Source organism: Mus pahari, chromosome 4 (genome assembly GCF_900095145.1).
Source record: "Mus pahari chromosome 4, PAHARI_EIJ_v1.1, whole genome shotgun sequence".
NCBI lineage: Eukaryota > Metazoa > Chordata > Mammalia > Rodentia > Muridae > Mus > Mus pahari.
The window spans coordinates 125,788,508-125,812,707 of NC_034593.1; the positions used below are offsets into that span (position 1 = coordinate 125,788,508).

The 24,200-nt window shown below is 41.9% G+C and overlaps 1 protein-coding gene and 1 long non-coding RNA gene across 2 annotated transcripts in view; one reads left to right on the forward strand and one right to left on the reverse strand.

Moving 5' to 3' along the window:
- The first annotated feature begins 5,672 nt into the window (after window positions 1-5,672).
- On the forward strand, window positions 5,673-18,846 carry LOC110320167 (alcohol dehydrogenase 1). The gene is made up of 9 exons (XM_021196075.2): window positions 5,673-5,824; window positions 7,595-7,696; window positions 8,241-8,379; window positions 10,339-10,426; window positions 10,521-10,740; window positions 14,577-14,837; window positions 16,641-16,776; window positions 17,949-18,087; window positions 18,684-18,846. The coding sequence occupies exons 1-9, from the start codon at window positions 5,714-5,716 to the stop codon at window positions 18,706-18,708; spliced, it is 1,221 nt and encodes a 406-aa protein (XP_021051734.2). The 5' UTR covers window positions 5,673-5,713; the 3' UTR covers window positions 18,709-18,846.
- Window positions 9,302-24,200, reverse strand: part of LOC110320170 — a 27,839-nt gene continuing 12,940 nt past the window's right edge. The window contains exon 3 of the long non-coding RNA XR_002380446.1: window positions 9,302-10,568. This is a non-coding gene — a long non-coding RNA (uncharacterized LOC110320170). The remainder of the gene's footprint in view (window positions 10,569-24,200) is intronic.

Here is a 24,200-nt window from a genome sequence, read left to right on the forward strand (position 1 = left end):
TAGGGGAGCAGGGGCGGGGGGGGGGTATAGGGAACTTTCGGGATAGCATTTGAAATGTAAATAAAGAAAATAATAATAAAAAAATTTAAAAAAAGAGCCAGATGACCAGGATATTTGCTATGAGATAATGACTTCTACGTATGACAGGGAAGCTGTCTCATAAAAATCTCAACAGTAGAGTCACCTAGTAAGATCTGCATGATGACAGTATGGCTAATGTGAATGGTGAAAATATCACCTGAGATTATTGTCTGCTGAAAGAAAGAAAATTAGTCTTCTACAGCCATGAGCTCCCTAGTAAGTTATCTAATCCCAAGTGGTCAACAATAAACATGTACAGGCATATAAGCCACATTAAATATAACTAAGATTGAAAAAAAAAAAAAAAGAAGAAAGCAAATCTCATATTCATTCTACCAAAAGAGTTGTAGCTCAGCTGCTGCTCACCTCCCTGAGGGGGGCAAATCAAGGCAAGGCGAAGCAGCTGGGAGATGAAGCTAATGCTCAGCTGGAAAGACACCACAGAGGACTGGGGAAGAAGTCGCTCCTCTCTCCAATGCCTTTCTGATCTCTCTGGTACCGCTTCTTGGTAGAACTGTGAGGAAAGCCAGATCTTGAGGGAGTTTGCCAAATTGATTCTGGAGATCTGTCCCCACAGCAGCATGGGACATACTCCAACAGGGTAAACTGGGGGAAGTGACAAGGGAATAAGACACTTAGCATTTGTGTTCATTTGTCTTAAATTCAACGTATACTCATCCTTCCAAGGGCCACACAGGTCTCTCCAGAGGGGCAAATGCTTCTCCTACCTTTCAGACCTGGCCCCATTTCTCCAGCACCCACTCTCACTAGGTTTTCCTCATGTCCTCACTTTTGCACAGGCCACAAGCAGCCATGAAAAATTCAGCTTAGGCTAGTCCGTCTCCCATTTGCTCTCTGCTTCCTGCCCTTCATTCCCCAAGGAGGAATCCCCTCATTCACATCCTATCTGGTCTCCAGAATGCCAAACAAAAGAATCAAAGGGTGTACTGGTTTTGTGGGGTACAAACGTTAGAGTCATCAGAAAGGAAGGAGCCTCAGTTGAGAAAATGCCTCCATGAGATCCAGCTATAAAGGTATTTTCTCAATTAGTGATCAGTGGGGTAGGGGTTAGCCCACAGTGGGTGGTGCCATCCTTGGGCTTGTAGTCCTGGGTTTTATAAGGACCAGGCTGAGCAAGCCATGGGGAGCAGTCCACCCAGTAACACCACTCTATCAGCTCCTGCTTCCAGGTTCCTGACTTCCTTTGGTAATGAACAGTAATATGAAAGTGGAAGCTGAATAAACCCTTTCCGCTACAAGTGGCTTCTTGGTCCTGGTGTTTTGTAGCAGCAAAGGGATAATTTAAAAAGTAACCAATGACTTCAGGAATTCTACAAATAAACATGAATCGATGAAGGAAGACAATTCAGGATATGAGCGAATTCAGTGAAGAGCTAGAGATTCTGAAGAGAACCATTAAAAAATGGTAAAGGAAAAGATCAATAAATCCAATTCTAAAAATTCTGTGAGACAGTTCAGTAGGCAGACACTTGCTTTGAAAACCTAGGAACCTGTGCTCAATAGCCAGCACCCACAGAAAGGCAGAAAGCAAGACTCAGTCCTCCCCACGTGCACTGGAGCAGCCAAGAGGCTCTCCGGAGCAAGCAGAGGGGAAGCTATGGGGCTTGCAGACCAACTTTGTGAACCATCACATTCAGGCAATAACAAAGAGGAAAAAAAAAAGAAATCACAACCAGAACTTTCCAGATTCAGGGACAAGTTAAAACAGCCTTGAGCAGTCTACAGATTCACTGCCAAGCCCATCAAGATTCTCGAGGCATTCTTCACATAACTGGAAAACCAATTCTAAAACAAAGTCATGTGCCGGCACAAAGACCTTGAATAACTAAAGGCACAACTGAGCTTGGTTTTAAGGTATACCCTACAACCATAGTAACAAGAAAACTTGATAGCACAAAACAGACACCTAAAGCTTGTAAATAAAACTAGACAGGTCACCCCCAAGGCCATGCCTGCGCTTTATAGTCTACAGAAGCTGGTAATGTGATTAGGATGTTAATGATTATGGGGAGGGGGAGGGTGGAATACAGAGCCAGTTTATTTGCTTAATTGCCTACCTGTGTCTTCAGCATCCTTGTGACTAGTAGTAAATACTTTTGGAATATACAAACAGACATATCCTCCATCAGCAGGTCACATCTGAAGCCAAGAGCCCCACACCACCCCCTCTTTAGCCCACCTGACGGACCTACCTACACCAGTGTATTTCAAAAGTATTTTGATTTGCACTGTCTTTGTTCTGTTTCCATAACAACTTCACAAAGCTGCTACTATGCTGAAACAAAGAATTCTGGGTCAGCTATCTCCATCTTCCCAGGCTAATACTAACACCTGGCCTCAGAATAAACTCTCACTTTCTCTTGAGGTGAGATGTGTGGTTTTTACATTGACCCAGTTACAGTGAACTGAATTTTAGCAAAAGTGCTGAAAACTTACACTGGAATATAAAACCAAACAACCAAACAACAGTAACAGCAACAACAACAGAAACAAGCCTCCAGCAAATGTTACTGGGAAAACCCTAAGTCTGTATACGGAATCAAATATGGCCCATCTTCCTCCCTATACAACAATCAATTCAAAATGGGTCAAAGGTCTTAACATAAGGCTGAAAACCTTGAAAGTAGTGGAAGAAACCACAGAGAAACATTTAAAAATACAGACCCTGGTAAGTATAATACACCATTCACCCAGAAACTAAACAGCTGACTAAAAGCCTACTGATAAACTTTGGCTGTGACTGGTGATATGATAATCAATGAAAATAGTGCTATGCTATGAAAAAAAAATCACCATTGATTCTTACATAACGATTTTTGAAATACATCTGTATTTTGCTATGTTGTGTTTCTGTATTATCAAGACTGTGGGATTTTTGTCCTTTGCAGTGTACTAAATGTACTCTATCACTCTCTGGTTCAGCACCACCTTAAAGATGATTGTCTGTATAAACCTTTGCTGCATGATCTACAGCATAAACCACTGTTGCATGATCTGAAGGATTCTGCTTCACATCTGCTAACCATGTCGATCTTCTTCGTTGATGCTCAGGACACTGAGGACTCCTGCCTGCCTCTGCTTTTTTAGCATCTCTGAGATTATTTCTAAGATCTTGAACAGTGACGCCTGTGGACAAATATTTCCAACATTCTCTCCATGTTCTTTACATCAAAATCAGGATCCAACTTAGTCATACATTCTAAGCTGGTGAGAGGAAGCTCACATTCACTCCCTCACCGGCTGTGGCTTCGGCGTCAGAGTGAAACATTAAGCAAACTCTAGATGTCTGGTATTGGGTTTGTCTTGATTAAAAACATTATCCCAGGAAGTAGAATTTTTGCTGCTTGCCCCACCTTAACTAGCAGCAGTTGAAGGCTACTTGATTATTTACACATACAAAAGTCTAAATATTAAACATACCTTTTCTTTTCCAAATACCTTTCAAGTAAATATTAACCACAGTTACTTTGGTAAAAACCTTTGGCCTACAAAGTTCTGAATTTGAAAACGATGGTATCTGAGCTTCAGACCGTCTGTCTGTCTGTCTGTCTGTCTGTCTGTCTCTCTCTCTCTCTCTGGCTTTACAAAATATGGAGGCTACCTTTGTGGTCAAGAGCTGAAGAAACTTTGGACTCCTCACCCCCAACCCCCTCCCTGCCAACTTTGGTGGATGAGCACAATGAACACAAATCTCTGATGCAGGCAGCTTTCTGTAAAGACACTAGAACACCTAATTAATTACCAGCTCTTGGCACCTCAGAAGACAGTGTGGCTACACTTGAGTCATCTCAATCTTCCTGTTTTACCTGAATGTGTCAGAACTAGACACCAAACCCAAACTGACCCACCTGTGTAACTACGTGACACGGTCTAGTCAAAAGACAGAAGAATTGCCACCAAAGTTCATTCACAGAGAAAGGGGGACAGGGTATGAATTATCTCTAAGATCCAGTTGTTCAAAACACATAGTGTACTTGAACTTCGATGTTTTAGTGACCTGCCTACTGTGTTCAGTTTATAAAACTCTCCTTCATACCAGTCCACACACAGTTCCACTCTTGAAGTCAACATCTGTGAATGAGAAAGGGTATTTAGGAAATCTCTACACTTCTCTAACATCCTCTATAAAATGGGTTGAAATAACCTTTCTTGTGATGTTGCTCTTAAGATCATGTGATAATGCAGGAAGAACTCCCTCTAAAGTTTTGGACACATAATAGACATTCACTAGGTTTGTGCTTCATAAATAAACCACTAAATTATTAAAATTTTGAATGACTTCTGATGGTGCACATCCATTACTGTCTGATCACAGTAATCCAGTGAGTCTTTCAAAGGTGTTGGACTTAACTGGACTCCTGGCCACTATCCAGACCATTGCAACCAAAGATGGGTGGGTGATGGGGGACAATCCTCTGGAAGAGGTACCTGATTAGATTATGTGACCTCTAATTGACTCTCTACACTTACATCATTAAAACTGAACACAGACAACATTATTGTTTCCTTGACAACCCTTGAGAAGTGTCCATTGTATGTTTATGTATATGTGTTGACGACCTATGTTTAATAAGGAGTGCAATGCACTATGGCTCACTAACGCTGGTAGAAGACTTGACATTCAATAAAAGTCAAATTCGAGTTCTTGTTCTCAAGTTCATGACATTAAACAAAGGACAATGGAGAGGTCCTCAGTGACTTTTTTTTTTTATCCCATTTGTCCAGTCATTCATTAGACTAATTCAAATGTATGCTTTCCCTACGCCTCATCTGGGTCTTCAGTCACCCTTTCTCCCAGCACTTACTATGTAGCCAACACATATACCTGTGTGCCTTTGTCCTCCCAGTGTGTTCTAAGCTTATATCTTCGGGGATGGTAGTTGTAGCTATAAATCATTGAGCTGTCTCCCACCCAATTGGCTCCAAAATAAGCCGTGTTCTTATCGTTTTATATATTGACATGGTCTTTGAAATGACAATCTTATTCATCTCTATCTTACAGAGAAGGAAACTATGGCAAAGAGCATTAGATATGTCCAAGTTCTCTCAGCATGAAGGAATCGGGCACGGGGAGTCCATCTCTTACTCATGACTGCCACCCTTGGGCCAGCTCCATACTCTCCACAGGCTCTCAGACAGTGGTAATGTCAGTCCAGTGCTGTGTGCTGCAGAAAACCAGGGGCCTCAGCACCTTGCTGTGACTGAAGGTGCATTTCTGCTTTGAATCGTGGAGGCCAAACCTTCTTTCCCCAAAGCTCTGTCTGTCCACTCTATCAGTCCTGCCTCCTCGTCTCTCTCCTCCATACTACGCACCCTGTGGACTGGAAGTTTCAGGTTTGTTCTGTAGGTAAAAGAAAACAGTGCTCTAACCTGACTGAGTGCAGCTGAGAAAGGGGAAGAGTGGACGTAGATCTTGATAGGGAGATGAGTGAGAAAGAAAGCACTATACATAATAAAAACAAAATGTGCCCAACAGCACATCTCTAGATTGATTTCCTTGATAGGCCACTGCCCTTTGTTTTAACTTAACTTGCAATGAGAATAAACTGAAGGGTGTGTCGTAAAGGGCCAGATCACGTGCGGGATCAGCTGACACCCCAGCAAACAAAATATGTGTGCAACTTTGGCCCGGTTCACTGGAGGAGGGAAGAAGTCTACAAGGACCCATCAATTTTCCTGCCTGCCTGCAGCAAGGACAGACAACATGAGCACAGCTGGAAAAGTAAGGAAAAGATCTCACTGTTGGAAATGTATTCTCACTGATATGTGAAGAGATGCAGAGTCCTAACTTAGACATCACAGGCTCTGGTCCGCTGTAGTGCAGAACATATCCTGGGTGACAGACTGCACCGCGTGAGTGCTACTGAATATCTTCAACAAGAGTGTGTAGAACCTGGGTGTGTGAATGTCTTTATTCTCTCACTAACTCTGCAGGACAGGGAACTTATTCCAAGTCAGTGGTGGCTGCTTTGCAAGCAGAAAGGTTTTAAAAGGTCGTTTACTGAAAGTCTGTATTTATCTTAAGATACCAATAGTGTGCTATTCTTTATGGTCATATTTTATTATGAACATAGAAAAGTTAAATCTGACAAGAGTTTTATAGGAGGAATTTGATTCAGGGAACTTAGTACTGTTCCCATAGCCTTTAGATAAAATTTCTGACAAGAGATGGACTGATTTGAAAGAATTAGAGCCATTCACAGTAAGATTATGTTACCATGCAAATTGTGATTTGAAGGGTACATTACCGCACAACTCATGGATTTCTACAGAAATCTTATAAACAGTCTTGCTCCTGCTTAAAAAAAAAATCCAGATTTTATGGAAAATTAATTCGAATAAAAATGGAATTGATTGTTAGTACTAAGAATACACACATATTGGTACTGAGTTTTCCACAAAAATCGCACTCACTTGTTCAGTGTGTATATGCTACCGCAATGACGGCAAGCAGCCAATCAGTATAATTAATTATCTAATTGCTTAATTATATAAGCCTACGTTTCTGTTGGCACAGAGGCTATTTTAGGAGTGGGTCAAAAGTCCAACAGCTCACAGTGAGAACTGAGTGTCCGCCGTTGCAGAGGTTTCTGCACACACTGTGTGACAAGGTTCCTCATTTTTATTTCAATTCGCTTTCACACTGGTTATGTTTAGGATGGCATACTACATTTCAAAGAAAAGTAGTTAGGAAAAAAGTTCAATTGAAATTTCTAGCTGAAAAAGTGAAAAACAGGTGAACTCATACAACAAAAATGAAAATCAACCATATCAATCGAACAGCAATTGAGGGAGGGGCCAGAGAACGCAGGGTCTTAGGTACAGGGGTCAATAACAGCACTAGGATGATATTTAGTCTGTGTTTATACTGCCCAGAGCAGCAAAATAATGATGTAGCCAGGTATGGTAGAATATCTCTGAAATCTTGGGACTAGGGAGGCCAAAGCAGAAAGGCCCCTAGCTTAAGGCCAGCCAGGGCTGCTTAGTAGAATATTTGTCTCACAAGTTCCAACTCTGGGAACAGTACCGGTGACATCCAGAAAGCAAACCAACAAGCTAGCAAAAAAAAAAAAAAAAAAAAAAAAAACAGGCAGCGTAGCTTGACAGCACCCGTGTCACTTTAACTCTGCGTATTACAGTTACTTGTGCTTTCCGAATCTTAGACTAAGCTGTTACACATTTTTTAAAGGCTTTTTAACTCTTTGTAAATCAGAACTGTCTCTTTCTTTCTTTCTTTCTTTCTTTTTTTTTTTTTTGGTTTTTCGAGACAGGGTTTCTCTGTATAGCTCTGGCTGTCCTGGAACTCACTTTGTAGACCAGGCTGGCCTCGAACTCAGAAATCCACCTGCCTCTGCCTCCCAAGTGCTGGGATTAAAGGCATGCACCACCACACCCGGACAGAACTGTGTTTCTATGTAACACTTACATATATATTAGAAAGGACGCAATTGCTGTGATATCGTTGGAGCTGAATTAACCCTTCGCCTTCCAGGTGATCAAATGCAAAGCCGCGGTGCTGTGGGAGCCTCACAAGCCCTTCACCATCGAGGACATAGAAGTCGCACCCCCCAAGGCCCATGAAGTTCGAATTAAGGTGACAGCCCTTTTCAACTTCTGTAAAGTTAGGTTGAAATAACTTGGAAAACACTCCATAGCTGCATCCAGAAATCCGTTAATAGCCCCTTTCATGTGCTTAATTAATTTGCTGCTATCAATATCAAATGTCCAAATTTTGAAGTGACTAGAAAGTATGTTTAACATAATCCCAGCGTTTTCTTTAGATGTTTATGTGTTTATAAAGTGCTAAACATCTTGAGTCTAAAACCAACTCATGTTGGTAATGTCTTGGTGCTAATTTCCGATTTCTATTTGCATAAAGCAGCATGCATTCATATATATTGCATAAAACACATTTTCAGAGCCACCTACTCCACAGGATTGATAATTGACTCGAGCCGTTTAATTGGGAAAAGGCAGACGAAAACACTGGAGAATCTTGGACATAAATGAACTCTTTGGAATTTGGAAGCAGTAGGGACTGTTAGGAAGCCCCTCAGAAGCACGATTTCAGACGAATAGGCGTGTGAAACCTGCACAGTCGCAAACTTGGTTAACTGAACTTTACCTTTAATCCACAGATGGTGGCCACCGGTGTCTGCCGCTCAGACGATCACGTGGTTAGTGGAACCCTGTTCACACCTCTTCCTGCAGTTTTAGGCCACGAGGGAGCAGGCATTGTTGAGAGCGTTGGAGAAGGGGTGACTTGTGTGAAACCAGGTACAGAATTTACCCTCAGGACTTGTATTTTCGGTTCTGATCTCAAGAGCATCCTTCCCAGGAGAGGAAGTCGAGGAAGTGGGAGAGGAAAAGCTTGCCTAGGGTCCCAATTGGCCAGGCAATAGAAGGCTCCCTCTGCCCCTTCCTCCTGGCATGCCTCAGCCGTGTTACATCCAAGCCTGTCTTTTCTCTTCCAACGTCTGTTTATCTCATACGTGTCAGGCATCAAGGCAGAGGCTCCTGTATGAAGATCAGGAAGCACGGTGCCCGTAAGGGTGTGCTGTTTATAATCTGCTATCTTCTACTTTAGTGTCCCTGAGCACTGTGGACTTTCAAGACCCAGACAGATCTATGATAGTACCCGGGGCCGAAAATGCAGGTCCAGGTTCTGAATGTCTAGATACACAAAAGCTGTTCTGTGCTGAGCTCAGAGACGTGACGGCTTGCCCTACTTGCAGGATGTCTGCATTGTTTAAACCACGCACTGGGACAACATGATGGCTTCCTCTTTTCCTATATGCTCCTTCTTTATGAATATAGAGAAAATAAAATATAAGAGGAAATATAAAGAAAAAACCCACAGATCTTCTTAAAACTAACTGTGGCTGTGGGGTGGTAGGTTACACAGTATTTAGTGCTTTACGCATGGTTCTACTTTGTATGTTTTTAAAGTAAAGGGTGAGCAAAAAATAAAATTTCCATGATGCCATCCCACATTAATTTTATCTATGAAATATAACAACCAAACCTTTTTTTTTGGTCCAATAACATACATGATTTAAAAACAAAAATTATGTTCATCTTCAAAAAGATCGCTTTAGCCAGTAGAGTCAGACTTCTCTTCTAAATAACTAAACTGTAAACAAAACAAAAACAAAAACAAACAAGCAAACAAAAAACGGAAAAGAACTAGTCTGGTTGAGTTAAGCTTTTATTATTTCTTTTATTCAGAAAAAAAAAACCTAGCAGCAAAATGACACCTGCACTCTCCCAGTTGCTGCTTTTTCTATGGCAGAAAAATCAATAATTCATAAATAATTATCTTAAAAAACCAAAAGTCTCTTTTTATTTCCTAGAGAAAATATTTAACTCATTGTTAAGAACTGAGATTTCCAAAGCAATTTGTGGCTTGTCATATTTTTTTATTATGCTTCCTCAAAAAATAACTAAGATTGTTTCTAAAGCATTTATTGCTTAATAGGAGAAGCACAATCACTTTAAAAAGTCAAAAGTGGACCATGGAGAAATGATTCTGTGGCTCAGGGCATACCATGCTCTTCTAGAGCAACCAACTGGGTCATTCACAGCCACTTGTAACTCCAGCTCCAGAGGACCCAACACCCTCTGCTGGCTTCCAAGGGCACACACACAGAGATGGCACACACACACAGATACTCTCACATGCACATAAAACAACAACAACAACAACAAAAAAGTCTTAAACAATAACAGGGCAAAAGCTGGCTATCAAGATTCCCACTTTAATTTGATTTTATGATCAAGTTTAATTTGTTTTATTTTTATTATAAAATATTGCCCATATAGTGTTTCTTTAATCTTACTTTTATTGTAACTATCATATCAGTTCTTGCCAAATATCAGTTCTCACCAAAATCTAGCAGGAAGATAGCAACCCATTTGCAACAAAAGTGTGTATTTCTTCTTAGCAGCAACCATATCCAAGGTTTAATTAGGATATGTACAAAGCTCCCAAGAGAAACTGAGGCACACAACAAAGTTCAACTGCTGATGGGTGGAAATGGCTGGTTTCACTTCATTTTTCTCTTCCTGGAATCTTCAGGCACTTTAAATGAAAATGACTAACTAGACTGACATAGCGCAGTTGGGCCCTATCTCCTGGAGTCTTTCAAAGACACATGTCTCTAAGTGTAAGCTTCAAGTTGTTGCTTTATTGATTTCTGGACAGACATTTAAGCCATTTTGTTTCTCTTCATCCAGGTGATAAAGTCATTCCACTCTTTTCTCCTCAGTGTGGAAAATGCAGGATTTGCAAGCACCCAGAAAGCAACTTTTGTATGGAAAACGAGTACGTTTCTTATTGTCTTCTTGCACAGTTGGGTGGGCACACACTGGTTTTATTCTGTCTCATGTCCTTTGTATGCCTGTGTTTCACCAACCAGTCTGATAAATATCCGGGGGACTTTGCTTGAAGGCACCAGCAGGTTCTCCTGCAAGGGAAAGCCCATCCACAACTTCATCAGCACCAGCACCTTCTCCCAGTACACCGTGGTGGATGATATAGCAGTGGCCAAAATCGATGCGGCTTCACCACTGGACAAAGTCTGCCTCATCGGCTGTGGGTTCTCCACTGGTTATGGCTCGGCCGTCAAAGTGGCCAAGGTAGGATGGACAGTGGGCCATGGAACAAGCTAAGTGCCTATCATTGGTACCTAAAGGGAAGACATGGCTCCTGGGCAGGCATCAGAGTATTTTTGTAGAAGAGGAATAAGCGTCTCCAGCCCCAGTGAGGATTCACTCCACACACTTGAGAGAAGCAAGGGGAGGCTCTGTAATAGTGTGTGTCTAGTTCTAGCTCTTGCCCAAAGAGAAACCAGCCTCTAACAGAAATTATTTGAAGTTTGTATAGATCTTGAGCTGTAACATTCTACATATGCCGTTGTCTGCAAATCTCTGTTATGTCCCAGCTGCAAGACTCACTGAGCAATGAAATATGTTTTAAGGAGACAGAAACTGGCAAGCTTGACTATTTTGGACAAATCGGAGATTTTATAAAGTGGAGATGCCATCACTGCGATTTCTAAAGCAAGCCATGGTGGGGATATTAGTACTGCAGAGATAGTGTCACAAGGGTGCGTTAGTTTGCTTGTTTTTAAGTAGACCAGCAGTATTACCTAGAGCCATCCTGCCTTCGAGGTAGAATTTTCTAGAAAAGAAAACCAAGGCTTTTAATAGCAGAGTAGTACTCCATTGTGTAAATGTACCACATTTTCTGAATCCATCCATTCCTCTGTTGAAAGACATCTGGGTTCTTTCCAGCTTTTGGCTATTATAAATAAGGCTGTTATGAACATAGTGGAGCATGTGACCTTGTTATATGTTGGAGCAGCTTCTGGGTATATGCCCAGGAGTGGTATAGCTAGGTCCTCATGTCAAATTTCTGAGGAACTACCAGACTGATTTCCAGAGTAGTTGTAATCCCACCAACAATGGAGGAGTGTGCCTCTTTCTCCACATCCTCACCAGCATCTGCTGAAATTCTTAGGCAAATGGATGGAACTAGAAAATATCATCCTGAGTGAGGGAACCCAATCACAAAAGAACACACATGGTATGCACTCACTGACAAGTGGGGATATTAGCCCCAAAGCATGGAATATCCAAGATCCAATTCACTGATCACATGAAGCTCAAGAAGGAGACCTAAGTGTGGGTGCTTTGGTCCTTCTTAGAGAGGGGAACAAAAGACTCTCGGGGGCAAATACAGAGATGAAGAGTAGAGCAGAGGCTGAGGGAAAGGTCATCTAGAGACTGCCCCATCTGGGGATCTATCCTAAATACAGTCACCAAACCCAGACACTATTATGGATGCCAAGAAGTGCTTGCTGACAGGAGCCTGATACAGCTGTCTCCAGAGAGGCCCTGCCAGGGTCTTACAAATACAGACGCAGATGCTCGAAGCCAACCATTGGACTGAGCGCAGGGCCCCCAATGGAGGAGTTAAAGAAAGACTTAAGGAGCTGAAGGGACTAAGCCACCAACCAAAGAGTACACATGGAGGGACCCATGACTCAGCCTTATATGTAGCAGAGGATGGTCTTGTCAGGCATCAATGGGAGGAGAGGTTCTTGGTCCTGTGAAGGCTCAATAGATGCCCCAGTGTAGGGGAATGCCAGGGTGGGGAGGTGGGAGTGGGTGGGTGGATGAAGGAACACCCTCATAAAAGCAGGGGGACGGGGAGTGGTATAGAGGGTTTCTGGGAGTGGGGGAAACTGGGAAGGGGGATAATATTTGAAATGTAAATAAAGGAAATATCCAAAAAAGTATCTTTACATTTAAAATAAGAGAGAAAACCAAGCCTTGATGATGGACCAGGATTTAATGGCACATGACTCAGCACAGCATTGTGAACTGCCTGACAGAGGCATGTTCTTTCATAACGGGAAAAGCCTAGTGGCCAGCTGTGGACTGTGGTTGTCTCCGTTTGTTAGGGGATTCATGGTGTCAGAGGCACACCTTTTCCTGTAATTTCTGACACACCTGCCTAGTGCACTGCTCTTCCTTAACTCAGGCGAGCGACAGCACCAGGTGAGCTAAACTCTACTTTGCGTGATGTAATATTTCCTAAGCAAGTTCGTTAGTAGATCCTTCAAGACATCAATTTATCACTCTAGGTTTCTCCTATGTCACTTTTTAAATTTATGGTTTTAAATTATTAATAGAAAAATAACCCCAGACAGAACTGGAAAAAAAGAAAATTCACCTGTTTTTCTTTTTAAAGATGAAAATGATGCTGATTCTGAATTAAGAAAAAGTAAATATTTTATATATATAATATACATAATATATACATATAAAAGATATTGTAATCTGTGTATTCTATATGACTACCAAAATTTAAAGCTGGGAACTCATGTAGTAGCTTATTCTCCAGTTGAAAAGAGACGTCACTCCTCTGTCATGATGGGTTCTGCTAGGTTCTGAAATAGCCAAAGCAAACCTTACCTGATTCATCTGTAGCATGGCCACCCACTGAGTGGATCCCAGAAGACACAAGAGAACTTAAGCAAAAAGGACTGATTACATTTGAGACCTCATCACTACATCTTTTCCCTTGCAACCAAAACACACGAACACACACAGAGAAACACATACACATACAAACACATACACATTAAAACACACACAGAAACATACACACAAACACACTTATAAACAATATACACACACACACACACACACTAGAAGTGACACATTTTAGGTGGTATTTTAAAAAATAATTTCCTTCCCAAATGGTTGAAACAAATCCAGTAGTTATCTTTCATTTTATGAAAACTGAGATCCAGAAAGCTAAAGCTAATCCTCTAAATTTTCACTGCTAGCTACTAGGGGAATAAAGACTAGAACTCTTCTCAACTTATCTGCTGCATCTGAGACTAGAGCGCACACTGGTCATGACTTCCATCACAGCAACAGGCCTTGCATTTTTCTGGGCCAGGTGGAGAGTGGTGATGTGTCCCAGAGCATTTAAGAGCATTTGATGGACGAATGACAAGATAGATACCGCTAGGGGAAAGTAACAGTGGGGGACTGGGACACAGGTGGCTGCATCTATTAAATAGACCTAAGCCAGTCACAGTAATGAGGAGCCTGCCTTTTCCAATTCTTGTGGCTTTAGACCTAAATGCAGTTCGTGCTTGTGCTGTTGTTTAACTGTCTGAGCTGGGAGGCCGAGTGTGCCTATTTGCAAGCCAAGGGTAGTTGTAATCATGGATTTTAATTAATTGTGATTAAAATACAGATCAGCTTTTGTAGAAGTATTTTTCATTTGCTTCTTCTAAACATTCAGGCATATAAAGTCCCACAGAGATTACGTTGGTCTCATGTTATATTGTCTTAAAGTTTCGTGTCCACTTTCCTGTTGCTTTAGGCCAGGTATGACTTCTGCATGCTTCTCAGCCGACTTCTGCTCCCAGTAACCTAGTTGTAACTAAAAGTTAGTGAACCAAGAAAGGAGTTCACGAGCGCAGGGCATTGGGTTACTTTTTAGTCTCCTGGAGTAACCTTGATCACTTGTTTGTTTCATTTATTAAAATTGTTTATGTGCATGTGTAAGATGTTATTGTAAAGCTCTCAAAGAAGAAAGTTTATTTAGAAAGTTTATTTAGAATTCAAAGGTCATCCGGTACAGCTGGCCTCAACTTGGGTTTCCCCCCATTGAAATAGGAATGATGTTCCATTAGCAGTGATTCCAATTTAACTGGTAGAAGCTGCTACCAGACCTTGAGATTAATGAAAGAAATCCCCAGGTATGTCTAATATATAGTAAATCTTGAGAACCGATGATGTACGCTTTGGGCAACCATAACCAGAAATGGGTTTGGCAACAGATGGAATGAGGTAGCCCTGATAAAGGACAAGGCAAAGCAATATGTGCCGTGTGGAGCACCCCCTAACAGTCACCATTCAATCCACGTTTGCATTTTCTGAAAATACAGGTGACCCCAGGTTCCACCTGTGCTGTGTTTGGCCTCGGAGGTGTCGGACTGTCTGTCATCATTGGCTGTAAAGCAGCAGGAGCAGCCAGGATCATTGCTGTGGACATCAACAAGGACAAGTTTGCCAAGGCCAAAGAGTTGGGTGCAACTGAGTGCATCAATCCTCAAGACTACAGCAAACCCATCCAGGACGTTCTCCAGGAGATGACCGACGGAGGGGTGGACTTTTCATTTGAAGTCATCGGCCGCCTTGACACCATGGTATGTACCTTGGCATGCCTTGAGATCTGTCCTTCCAGAATGCTCTAGGTAGACAAATAGAAATCTCATGCAGAAAGCTATTTTTAGAGTGGTAACTTTCCATCTCCTGTTTCCTGCTCAGATTACTTAATTCGCTGTTAAGATAAACCTTTCATTTTGTCAGTTCTGCAAACTTGTCTCAAGTACTAACCCTCCTTTAATGCAGTGAAGCTTTTAATGGGGACATTGTGAATTAACTTACTGATTTTCTGTAAAAAATCGGTTCATGGAGCAGGTTTAAATACAAAGTCTGGTCTTTAAATGGACGAATATGATTTTCTTCCTCATTCTTAATATTTTTTAATATTTAGAATTAAATATTCTGAAAAGCATTTTTAAGTATCATCATATGGCCAAAAGGAATAATGACAATTTGGGACCAAGGATCATTCTATTAACACACAACACGTAGAGGGAAATGACTGATTTATACATCACCATTTAGTTCTCATTGCAGAGATAGCACAGGGCTGGGGGTTCCAAGCTCCCAGATCTACCGGTGTACCTTTTAAAAAAGAATTCTGACATACCTCCTAATTTTAAGAGATACATTTTATAGGATTGTTTCTTATCTCCACAAGACAGTGCATATAAAATACTTACTGTAGAGCCCTTGCCATGTGGTAAGCACTCAATGAAGGTCAGCTGAGGATAATGATAAGAAATACTACGGTCAAGCTTAGAGCACTTATGTTTTTGGAATACAAATGACACTACAGTCAAGTAGTTGCAAATGTCATTCTTTGCTAAAGAACTATTCTCCAGTTACATCTCACCTAACCAAAGACCTCTAGAACTCTACTGAGAAATGTCCCCAGGGACCAAGGAAGTCACCATTATCAAGGTTCTCCACAAAGTCTTGGCAGAGTTGGTGATGGAGAATATGTATGGCACCCTGAGAGTGATTTTTTTTCCCATCCTTGAACTGTGACAAGATGCCATAGCTGGTACAAGATTCAAGTGCTTAGCACCTCCTCTCTCTAAACCCAGGCTTCCAGCTCTCCCCAGGTCCACGGCTCTTCGGTGCCTCACTGGCAGTTTCCCAATTTGCTCATCTTAAGCTGGGTTGTCAATTGACTCAAAGATCCGAAAGTCTGATACCCACATATTCTGAGGACATCTGGTTTCTAAACATCATATTGCAAAATCAAAAGGCCAGTCATGTATCTTTAAGGATTCCAAATGATTTTTACTATAGAATGTGTTTTAAACAAACAAACAAACAAAAACAAAAAAAAAAACAAACTAAGGAAAACTACCTATTGGAAGGCAAAAACTTCCTGGATGTCTACAGCTATAGAATAACGTAAAATTATCGCATAACCACTTAAAACATGCCCATTCTTGATGTAAGCACCAGAGGAGGGACTCATCAAATGAGAATTTTACAAATGGTCAAATGACAAGTTTTGATGATGTCATCATTTATCTTCATCACCATTAAATTTCTGGCTCAGAGTACTAGTTTAGAAATTGTCCTTACTGGACAAATGAAAAGTGAACTAACCTGTACATAGAGAGTTGTGCGATGGGGAAACAATATTCTCTTTTGAGAACCAGACTTTACATGTTCATGATGTTACTTGCACCTTTAAGGAAGAATTAAACATAGATAAATTAATTCATTCACTCTTTCATTAAAAAAAAAACAAAAACAAAAAACAAACAAAAAAAAACTTCAGTGTATTTCTTTGTATCGCCTGAAACTGCATAGTGAGGAGAGACCACAAAAGACTCTACTTTAACTATTACTCTTTACTCCAGAATTCTGCCCTGCTGAGCTGCCATGCAGCCTGTGGTGTAAGCGTCATTGTAGGGGTGCCTCCCAATGCCCAGAGCCTCTCCATGAACCCCGCGTTGCTGCTGATGGGACGTACCTGGAAGGGAGCAATATTTGGCGGTATGTATTCACCGCTCAAGATCAAATCCCGCATCTGTCTGCGGATGTCAGGGTGGGCATGTGGATGTGTGTGTGGAGGACAGAGAACATTCGATGTCATGACTTGGGAACCATCTGCCATGGGAGCCATCTGCCACATTCTTTGAGACAGGATGTCACAGTGACCAGGCTTGGCTTGCTGGCTGGAATCCACTGGTTTCCTTTATCCAGAGCTGGAATTACAAGAACTCCCACAACCAAATCAGCTGGTTGGTTGGTTGGTTGGTTGGTTGTTGGTTTGTTTTGTTATTCAAACTCAGGTGGAAGAACTTTATTGACTGAGCCATCTCCTCAGCTTTGAGGATCAAATTCTCTCTCTCTCTCTCTCTCTCTCTCTCTCTCTCTCTCTCTTTTGGAGACAGGGTTTCTCTGTATAGCCCTGGCTGTCCTGGAACTCACTTTGTAGACCAGGCTGGCCTCGAACTCAGAAATCCGCCTGCCTCTGCCTCCCAAGTGCAGGGATTAAAGGCATGCGCCACCACGGCCGGCTGAGGATCAAACTTATTTCAGAATTTCTTCCCTTTTGTAACAGAGAAGGTCAGATTTTAGAAAGCAAAACAATTTAAAAACATGAACATTACTGTTCTCTCTAAGAAAGAACTAATGCAGGAAATCCTAAGACAAGCTTCCCTGTGTCCCCATAAACCACCAGGGCTTTTTCTGGCTCCTTCTATGATGTCATTGTGAGACACCCCCCCCCCAATGCCTTACAGTACACAGGAAATCCAAGGCAGTAATCCATGCCTATACTCATGACCTGAGTCTGAACAACAGTGAGAATGGCAAAGGTCCCTTACTTTCAGTACAAACATCTTCAATATAATTTCTCTAGGAAAGAACTAGTATGCCACCTTCATTAGCGAGAGATCACACTTTATTGGGGTGGTATATGATAAAAATGTTAATGAAATGCAGAACGTTTTTGAGCCTCAGTGTCTGTGCCCGAGAAGGCAACCTGCAGACCACTGTACTTTGGTGATCTTTAGTCTCCCTGCAAAGTCCCCTGTCTGTCTGGTTGGCTTGCTTCCCCCCCCTTACACACACACACACACACACACACACACACACACACACATTCCCTCCCCTACCCTCCACCCCAGCCTGGATCTCATGGAGATGCTCCTCTCTTTCAGGGTTTAAGAGTAAAGATTCTGTCCCTAAACTTGTGGCTGACTTCATGGCTAAGAAGTTTCCGTTGGAACCGTTAATTACCCATGTTTTACCTTTCGAAAAAATAAATGAAGCATTTGACCTGCTTCGTTCTGGAAAGAGGTAAGCTTTGAGATTATTTTTATGGAAGAGGAATTGGCTAAAAGAAAATGAAGGAGAAGTGGGATAAGAAGGAGAAGTGGAGGGGGGAAGGGGCTGGCTTCTGTTACCAGTTTGGCTCTGTGCACAGGTATATGACCTAGGACAATTGCAAACCTAAGCTTTAGTTCCCACAGTTCCTAAAGGTGACAAAATGTGATAAACCGCCTTGTAGTATTACTGTTTAGGATGAGGTTTGAATGAGATAATCATGCCTTAAAAGCCTCTGTAAAGCACATGGCAAGTAGCAAGCAGGAAATGACTGGTGTTGTCCATTGTTACACAAGGGATCCCGGCTTTCAGTGTTGTTTAAGAATGCTAAACTAGAACCAGAATCAAAATGGCAGTCACATCAGGATGTTAAATGTGAGTTTGGAGCTGGAGAGAATGCAAGAGCAGTCAGAAAGGTGGATTGCTCATTTACTGATTTGACCTTGGGCACGGAATGGTTGGGAACCCAGACAGATTTTCTCAGAGACTCCTAACACCTGCTCTACTCACTCCTGTGGGGAGTGTGAGTCGTGGAATGTGAATGCAGTATCTTCTGTTCTGTATTTCAGTATCCGTACCGTCCTGACGTTCTGAGACTAGATGGATGCCTCCCCACGCACCAGCTTCTGACCCCTCCACCAGACCAAATCAAGCACCAGCCACAGCACAGCCTTAATCTTGCTCTTTAGAGACACAGCCAATAAAGTACTTGTGTAAGCTTTCCACAAGAAACTGAATGTTTTGTGAAACCTGTTTCAACCACATGTTTAAAATCCTACTGAGAGTTATCACACCTCAGCCGGGCAACGGTAGGGTACCAAACCATCCTTCTTATTTGATTGACTTAGATTATCTTCCCTACAGGGGACAGTGTGTCTTGTTGACATCTTGCATTCTTTTCTCTATGGGAATCTCAGTCACTGACACTCAATGGAGCAGATCAATCTTTCTACCCCAATGCACACAGAATGCCCTAAGTGCTCAGTCTTTCAGCCACAGCCTTCCCACTGTCTGAACTTCCTTCTTTATGAAATGCATGAGTGCGCAGTAAACGCACAGCACGCCAATGGACAGAGCTGGGGTGCAGTAAACCCACAGCGCGCCAATGGACAGAGCTGGGCTGGAAGGTGGAGAGTCTGTCTTAGTGATTAAAAGGGAACGTCACACACGGGCATTCTGCTCTTATGTTCTTTTGTGAGCAATGAATATGGAGTTGTTCCCTTCAATAAAAGCCAGTCTGAAATAATAGCTTGACACCTCCAGAAATCGTAGAGCGTGGGGGTGGATTGGGGAGAAGAGCAATGGCCCAAGAGTTGTACTTGTGGTTTTTAACAGACTGCTGCAGGACCAGAGAGCCTGGCCACAGTTGTGAGGACATGACTCCAGAGTTGAAGAAAAGAAACACTGGCATCTGATAATTTCTTACTCCCACTGAGCAGTCGTCGTTACCCCTGTGCTGTTATAATCGTTACTGAGAATTCCCTTTAAATGTTAAAGTAACAGCATTATCCAGATACGTTAAATACCGTCTGCCAAATATCTAACAATATTCATGAAGTGTATCATTGCATTAAAACAGAGAGAGAAAATGATGAGATAAGTACAATAGTAAAATGGGGGAGGTTTAGCTAGGGTTAAATACTCTTCCAAGAAGATGTGTATGCACTTGTATGAACAAGTATGTGGACTTTTGGAGATGCACATGCACTGGCATGAACAGGTATGTGGACTTGAGGAGATGTGTGTGTACCTGCATGAGTAGGTATGTGGGCTTGAATGTATATGTACCTGTATGAACAGGTATGCGGGCTTGGCTTGCTTATTTCATTCCCCTGAGAAAAGTCTTTGTGGCACTGCTATAGTTATGAAGAGAACCCAGAGGTTTCTCAATATCTCACAAGACTGAGTCAGAGAAAACTTAGAGAGTGAGAAAGAACTGGTTTCTGCACCTCAGCCTGCTCTTTCAATTATCCAGCATGCCAGTAAGTAATATGGTAACCTCATAACCAGCAAAGCAGGTCAGACAGATCACCAGATAATCTCTCTCTCTCTCTCTCTCTCTCTCTCTCTCTCTCTCTCTCTGTGTGTGTGTGTGTGTGTGTGTGTGTGTGTGTAAGAAGTCAGAGGTCAACACCTCATTCACCGATATGAGCCCTATACCTATGTCACTCCCATGATCCCTCACCCTCTGACTCTTCCCATATCCCCTTCTCCTAAAATCATGACCCCTCTTTAATTACCGTTGCTACACATACACATGTTAATGTCTTAGTTAGGGTTTCTATTGTGATCAAACACCATAACCAAAAGCAACTTGGTGAGAACAGGGTTTATTTCACCCTTCAGTTTCACCTCACAGTGCATCAATGACTGTGAAGCCAGGGCAGGAACTCAAACAGAACTGGAGTCTGGAAGCAAACTGAAGCAGAGACCATGAAGGAATGGGACTTACTGGCTTGCTTTCTCAGAAGAATTTCTTATAGAACCCAGGACCACCAGCCTAGAGATAGCATCACCCACAATGAGCTTATAGTTCCCATATCAACTGCTAATTAAGAAAATTTCCTACAAGCTTGCCTTTAGATCAGTATTACAGAGACATTTTCTCAACCAAAAGTCCTTCTTCCTGAATGACCCTAGCTTCTGTCTGGTTGATACAAACTAGCCAACACATGCATGTATATGTGCATGTACACACACAGAGAGGGGAAGTGGAGGGAGGGGGAAAGAGAAAGTGAGTCCAGGGACCTGTTTCCATCACCTCAGCCCCCATGAAACTTTTATACTGGTGCTGGGGATCAGAACTCAAGACTTCATGCAGTTAACACGTTACCAACTGGGCTGTCTCCACAGTCCCTCCCTAGCTGACTCTCATCCGAGTGTGATATTTAAAGACACTCCTTACCCAGATGCACATAGTTAGCAGATATCTAGCTGCTTTACAGTAATATAAAAAAGTTTGAAACAAGAAATTCTTCACTGGTTGTAGTACAAATAACAAATGTCACAGAGGTGATGCCACATTTGTTAGGAAGGTGGGAAGAGGATATTGGGAAGTAACTTTGAAAATAAAGTTTCCTTTTGACGCTTCTAAGAATTAGAATATTATAAAAGCTAGAAAGAAGCAAAGCTGTCATCAACAGAAAGTGTGGAGGGGACAAGCAACCAAACAGAAATAAGTTTGACAGTGGACTTGATATATTCAAATAAACACAGACTTTTCAAGTGGGATTCTCTACACCACATGCAGACAAGTCAGAAAGACCATTATCACCAGGCTGCCTGAGGCAGATTGGTCTATTCTCAGTCATCCTTGTGGAGAATAAATCTCTAACCTCACTTGAAAATAGAGTCACTTTGACCACATTTTTGAAACTAAAAACTGTTGGTTGAATCCTGTTTTTAAAACTCCTTTACATAGGATTAGAGATGAGGATACAACATCTGCCCCAACACTGGAAGTAACTGGGACCAGTGGGACCCGGGCACCAGGAACTCTGCCAAACCAGCTGCACAGGTTCCTTCCTGTCTGGGCCTGTGCCCTGAGCAGACCCTGGGCGCGAACTCCACAGCCAGCAGCACAACACCCAGAGAGAGAAAGCTTCCCTCACGAGTGCTCTAATACACCCAGGATCATAGGATCAGAGATGAGAAGGACACATCTGCCCCAACATTGGGAGTAAAAGGCACCCAGGATCTCCACCAAACCAGTGCCACGGGTTCCTTCTGGTCAGAGCCAGTTCCCTGAGCAGACCTTGGGTGCAAACTCCAAAGCCACACCCACAACATCCAGAAGAAGCTCCATTCCCAGGTGCTCTAACACGTCCAGGACCAAAGGACCACAGGATCTCAGGGTCCCAGAGGCAGCTTTACTCCCAGGAGCTCTGACACACCCAGGATCTCAGGATCGCAGGATCCCAGAATCCTAGGATCACAGAGACAGTTTGACTCGGAGGAGTTCTGACACAACCAAGATTGCAGGGAGGACGGGCTTCAATCAGATATAGTGAGGGCAGGTAGCACTAGAGATAACCAGATGGTGGGAGGCAGGCATAAGAACATAAGCAACAGAAACCAAGGTTACTTGGCATTATCAGAACTCACTTCTCCCACCATAGCAAGTCCTAGATCACACTGGAAAGGCAAGATTTGGATCTAAAATCACTTCCCATGATGGTGATAGATGAATTTAAGAAGGACATAAATAACTCCCTTAAAGAATTACAGGAGGGGCTAGTGAGATGGCTCAGTGGGTAAGAGCACCCGACTGCTCTCCCGAAGGTCCGGAGTTCAAATCCCAGCAACCACATGGTGGCTCATAACCCTGTAACAAGATCTGACGCCCTCTTCTAGAGTGTCTGAAGACAGCTACAGTGTACTTACATATAATAAATAAATAAATCAAAAAAAAAAAAAAAGAATTACAGGAGAACACAGGTAAACAGCTAGAAGACCTTAAAGAAGAAACAAACAAACAAAAAACCCTTAAAGAGTTACAGGAAAACAATCAAACAGGAGAAGGAAATGAACAAAACCATCCAAGATCTAAAAAACGGAAATAGAAACAAAGAAATCACAAAGGGAGACAACCCTGGAGTTACAAAACCTAGGAAAGAGATCAGAAGTCATAGATCACCAACAGAATACAAGATATAGAAGAGAGAATCTCAGGTGCAGAAATACCATAGAAAACATTGACACAACAGTCAAAGAAAATGCAAAAGGCAAAAAGCTCCTAACCCAAAACACCCAGGAAATCCAGGACACAATGAGAAGACAAAACCTAAGGATAATAGGTATAGAAGAGAGTGAAGATTCCCAACTTAAAGGGCCAGTAAATATCTTCAACAAAATTATTGAAGAAAACTCCCCTAACCTAAAGAAAGAGATGTCCATGAATATTCAAGAAGCCTACAGAACTCCAAATAGACTGGACCAGAAAAGAAATTCCTCCCTTCACATAATAATCAAAACCCCAAATGTACTAACAAAGAAAGATTTTTAAAAGCAGTAAGGGAAAAAGGTCAAGTAACATATAAAGGCAGACCTATCAGAATTACACCAGACTTCTTACCAGAGACTATGAAAGCTAGAAGATCCTGGGCAGATGTCATACAGACCCTAAGAGAACACAAATGGCAGCACAGGCTACTATACCCAGCAAAAAATCTCAATTACCATATGTTTGGAGAAACAAAGATATTCCATGACAAAACCAAATTTACACAATATCTTTCCACAAATCCTGCTCTAAAATGGATAATAGATGGAAAACACCAACACAAGGAGAGAAACTACACCCTAGAAAAAGCAAGAAAATATCTTTCAACAAATCCAAAAGAAGATAGCCACACAAATATAAGTCCATCTCTAACAACAAAAATAACAGGAAGTACCAATCATTTTGCTGCATACAGGAAACAAACCTCAGTGACAAAGGCAGATACTACCTCAGAGTAAAAGGTTGGAAAACAATTTTCCAAGTAAATAGTCCCAAGAAACAAGCTGGAGTAGCCATTCTAATATTGAATAAAATCAACTTTCAACCAAAAGTTATCAAAATAGATAAAGAAGGACACTTCATACTGGTCAAAGGAAAAATCTACCAAGATGAATTCTCAATTCTGAAAATCTATGCTCCAAATGCAAGGGCTCCCAGATTCATAAAAGAAACTTTACCAAAGCTCAAAGCACACATCGTACCCCACACAATAATAGTGGAAGACTTCACCACTTCACTCTCAGCAATGGACAGGTCATGTAAACAGAAACTAAACAGAGACACAGTGAAACTATCAGAAGTTATGAACCAAATGGATCTAACAGATTTTTATAGATCATTTCATTGTAAAGCAAAAGAATATACTTTCTTCTCAGCAGCTCATGGTACCTTCTCCAAAATTAACCATATAATTGGTGACAAAACAGGCCTCAACAGATACAGGAAGATTGAAATAATCCCATGCACCCTATCAGATCACCACGAACTAAGACTGGTCTTAAATACCAACAAAAACAAGGGAAAGCACACATACACGTGGAAGCTTAACAACACTCTACTCAATGATTACTTGATCAAGGAAGAA

Bases quoted from the DNA above. Each gene is read 5' to 3' on its own strand.
- LOC110320167 (XM_021196075.2), top strand. From the start codon at position 5,714: ATGTGTGCAACTTTGGCCCGGTTCACTGGAGGAGGGAAGAAGTCTACA. The intron at 7,697-8,240 runs GTGACAGCCCTT...TTTAATCCACAG, and splicing joins CCCATGAAGTTCGAATTAAG to ATGGTGGCCACCGGTGTCTG. The intron at 8,380-10,338 runs GTACAGAATTTA...CTCTTCATCCAG, and splicing joins GGTGACTTGTGTGAAACCAG to GTGATAAAGTCATTCCACTC.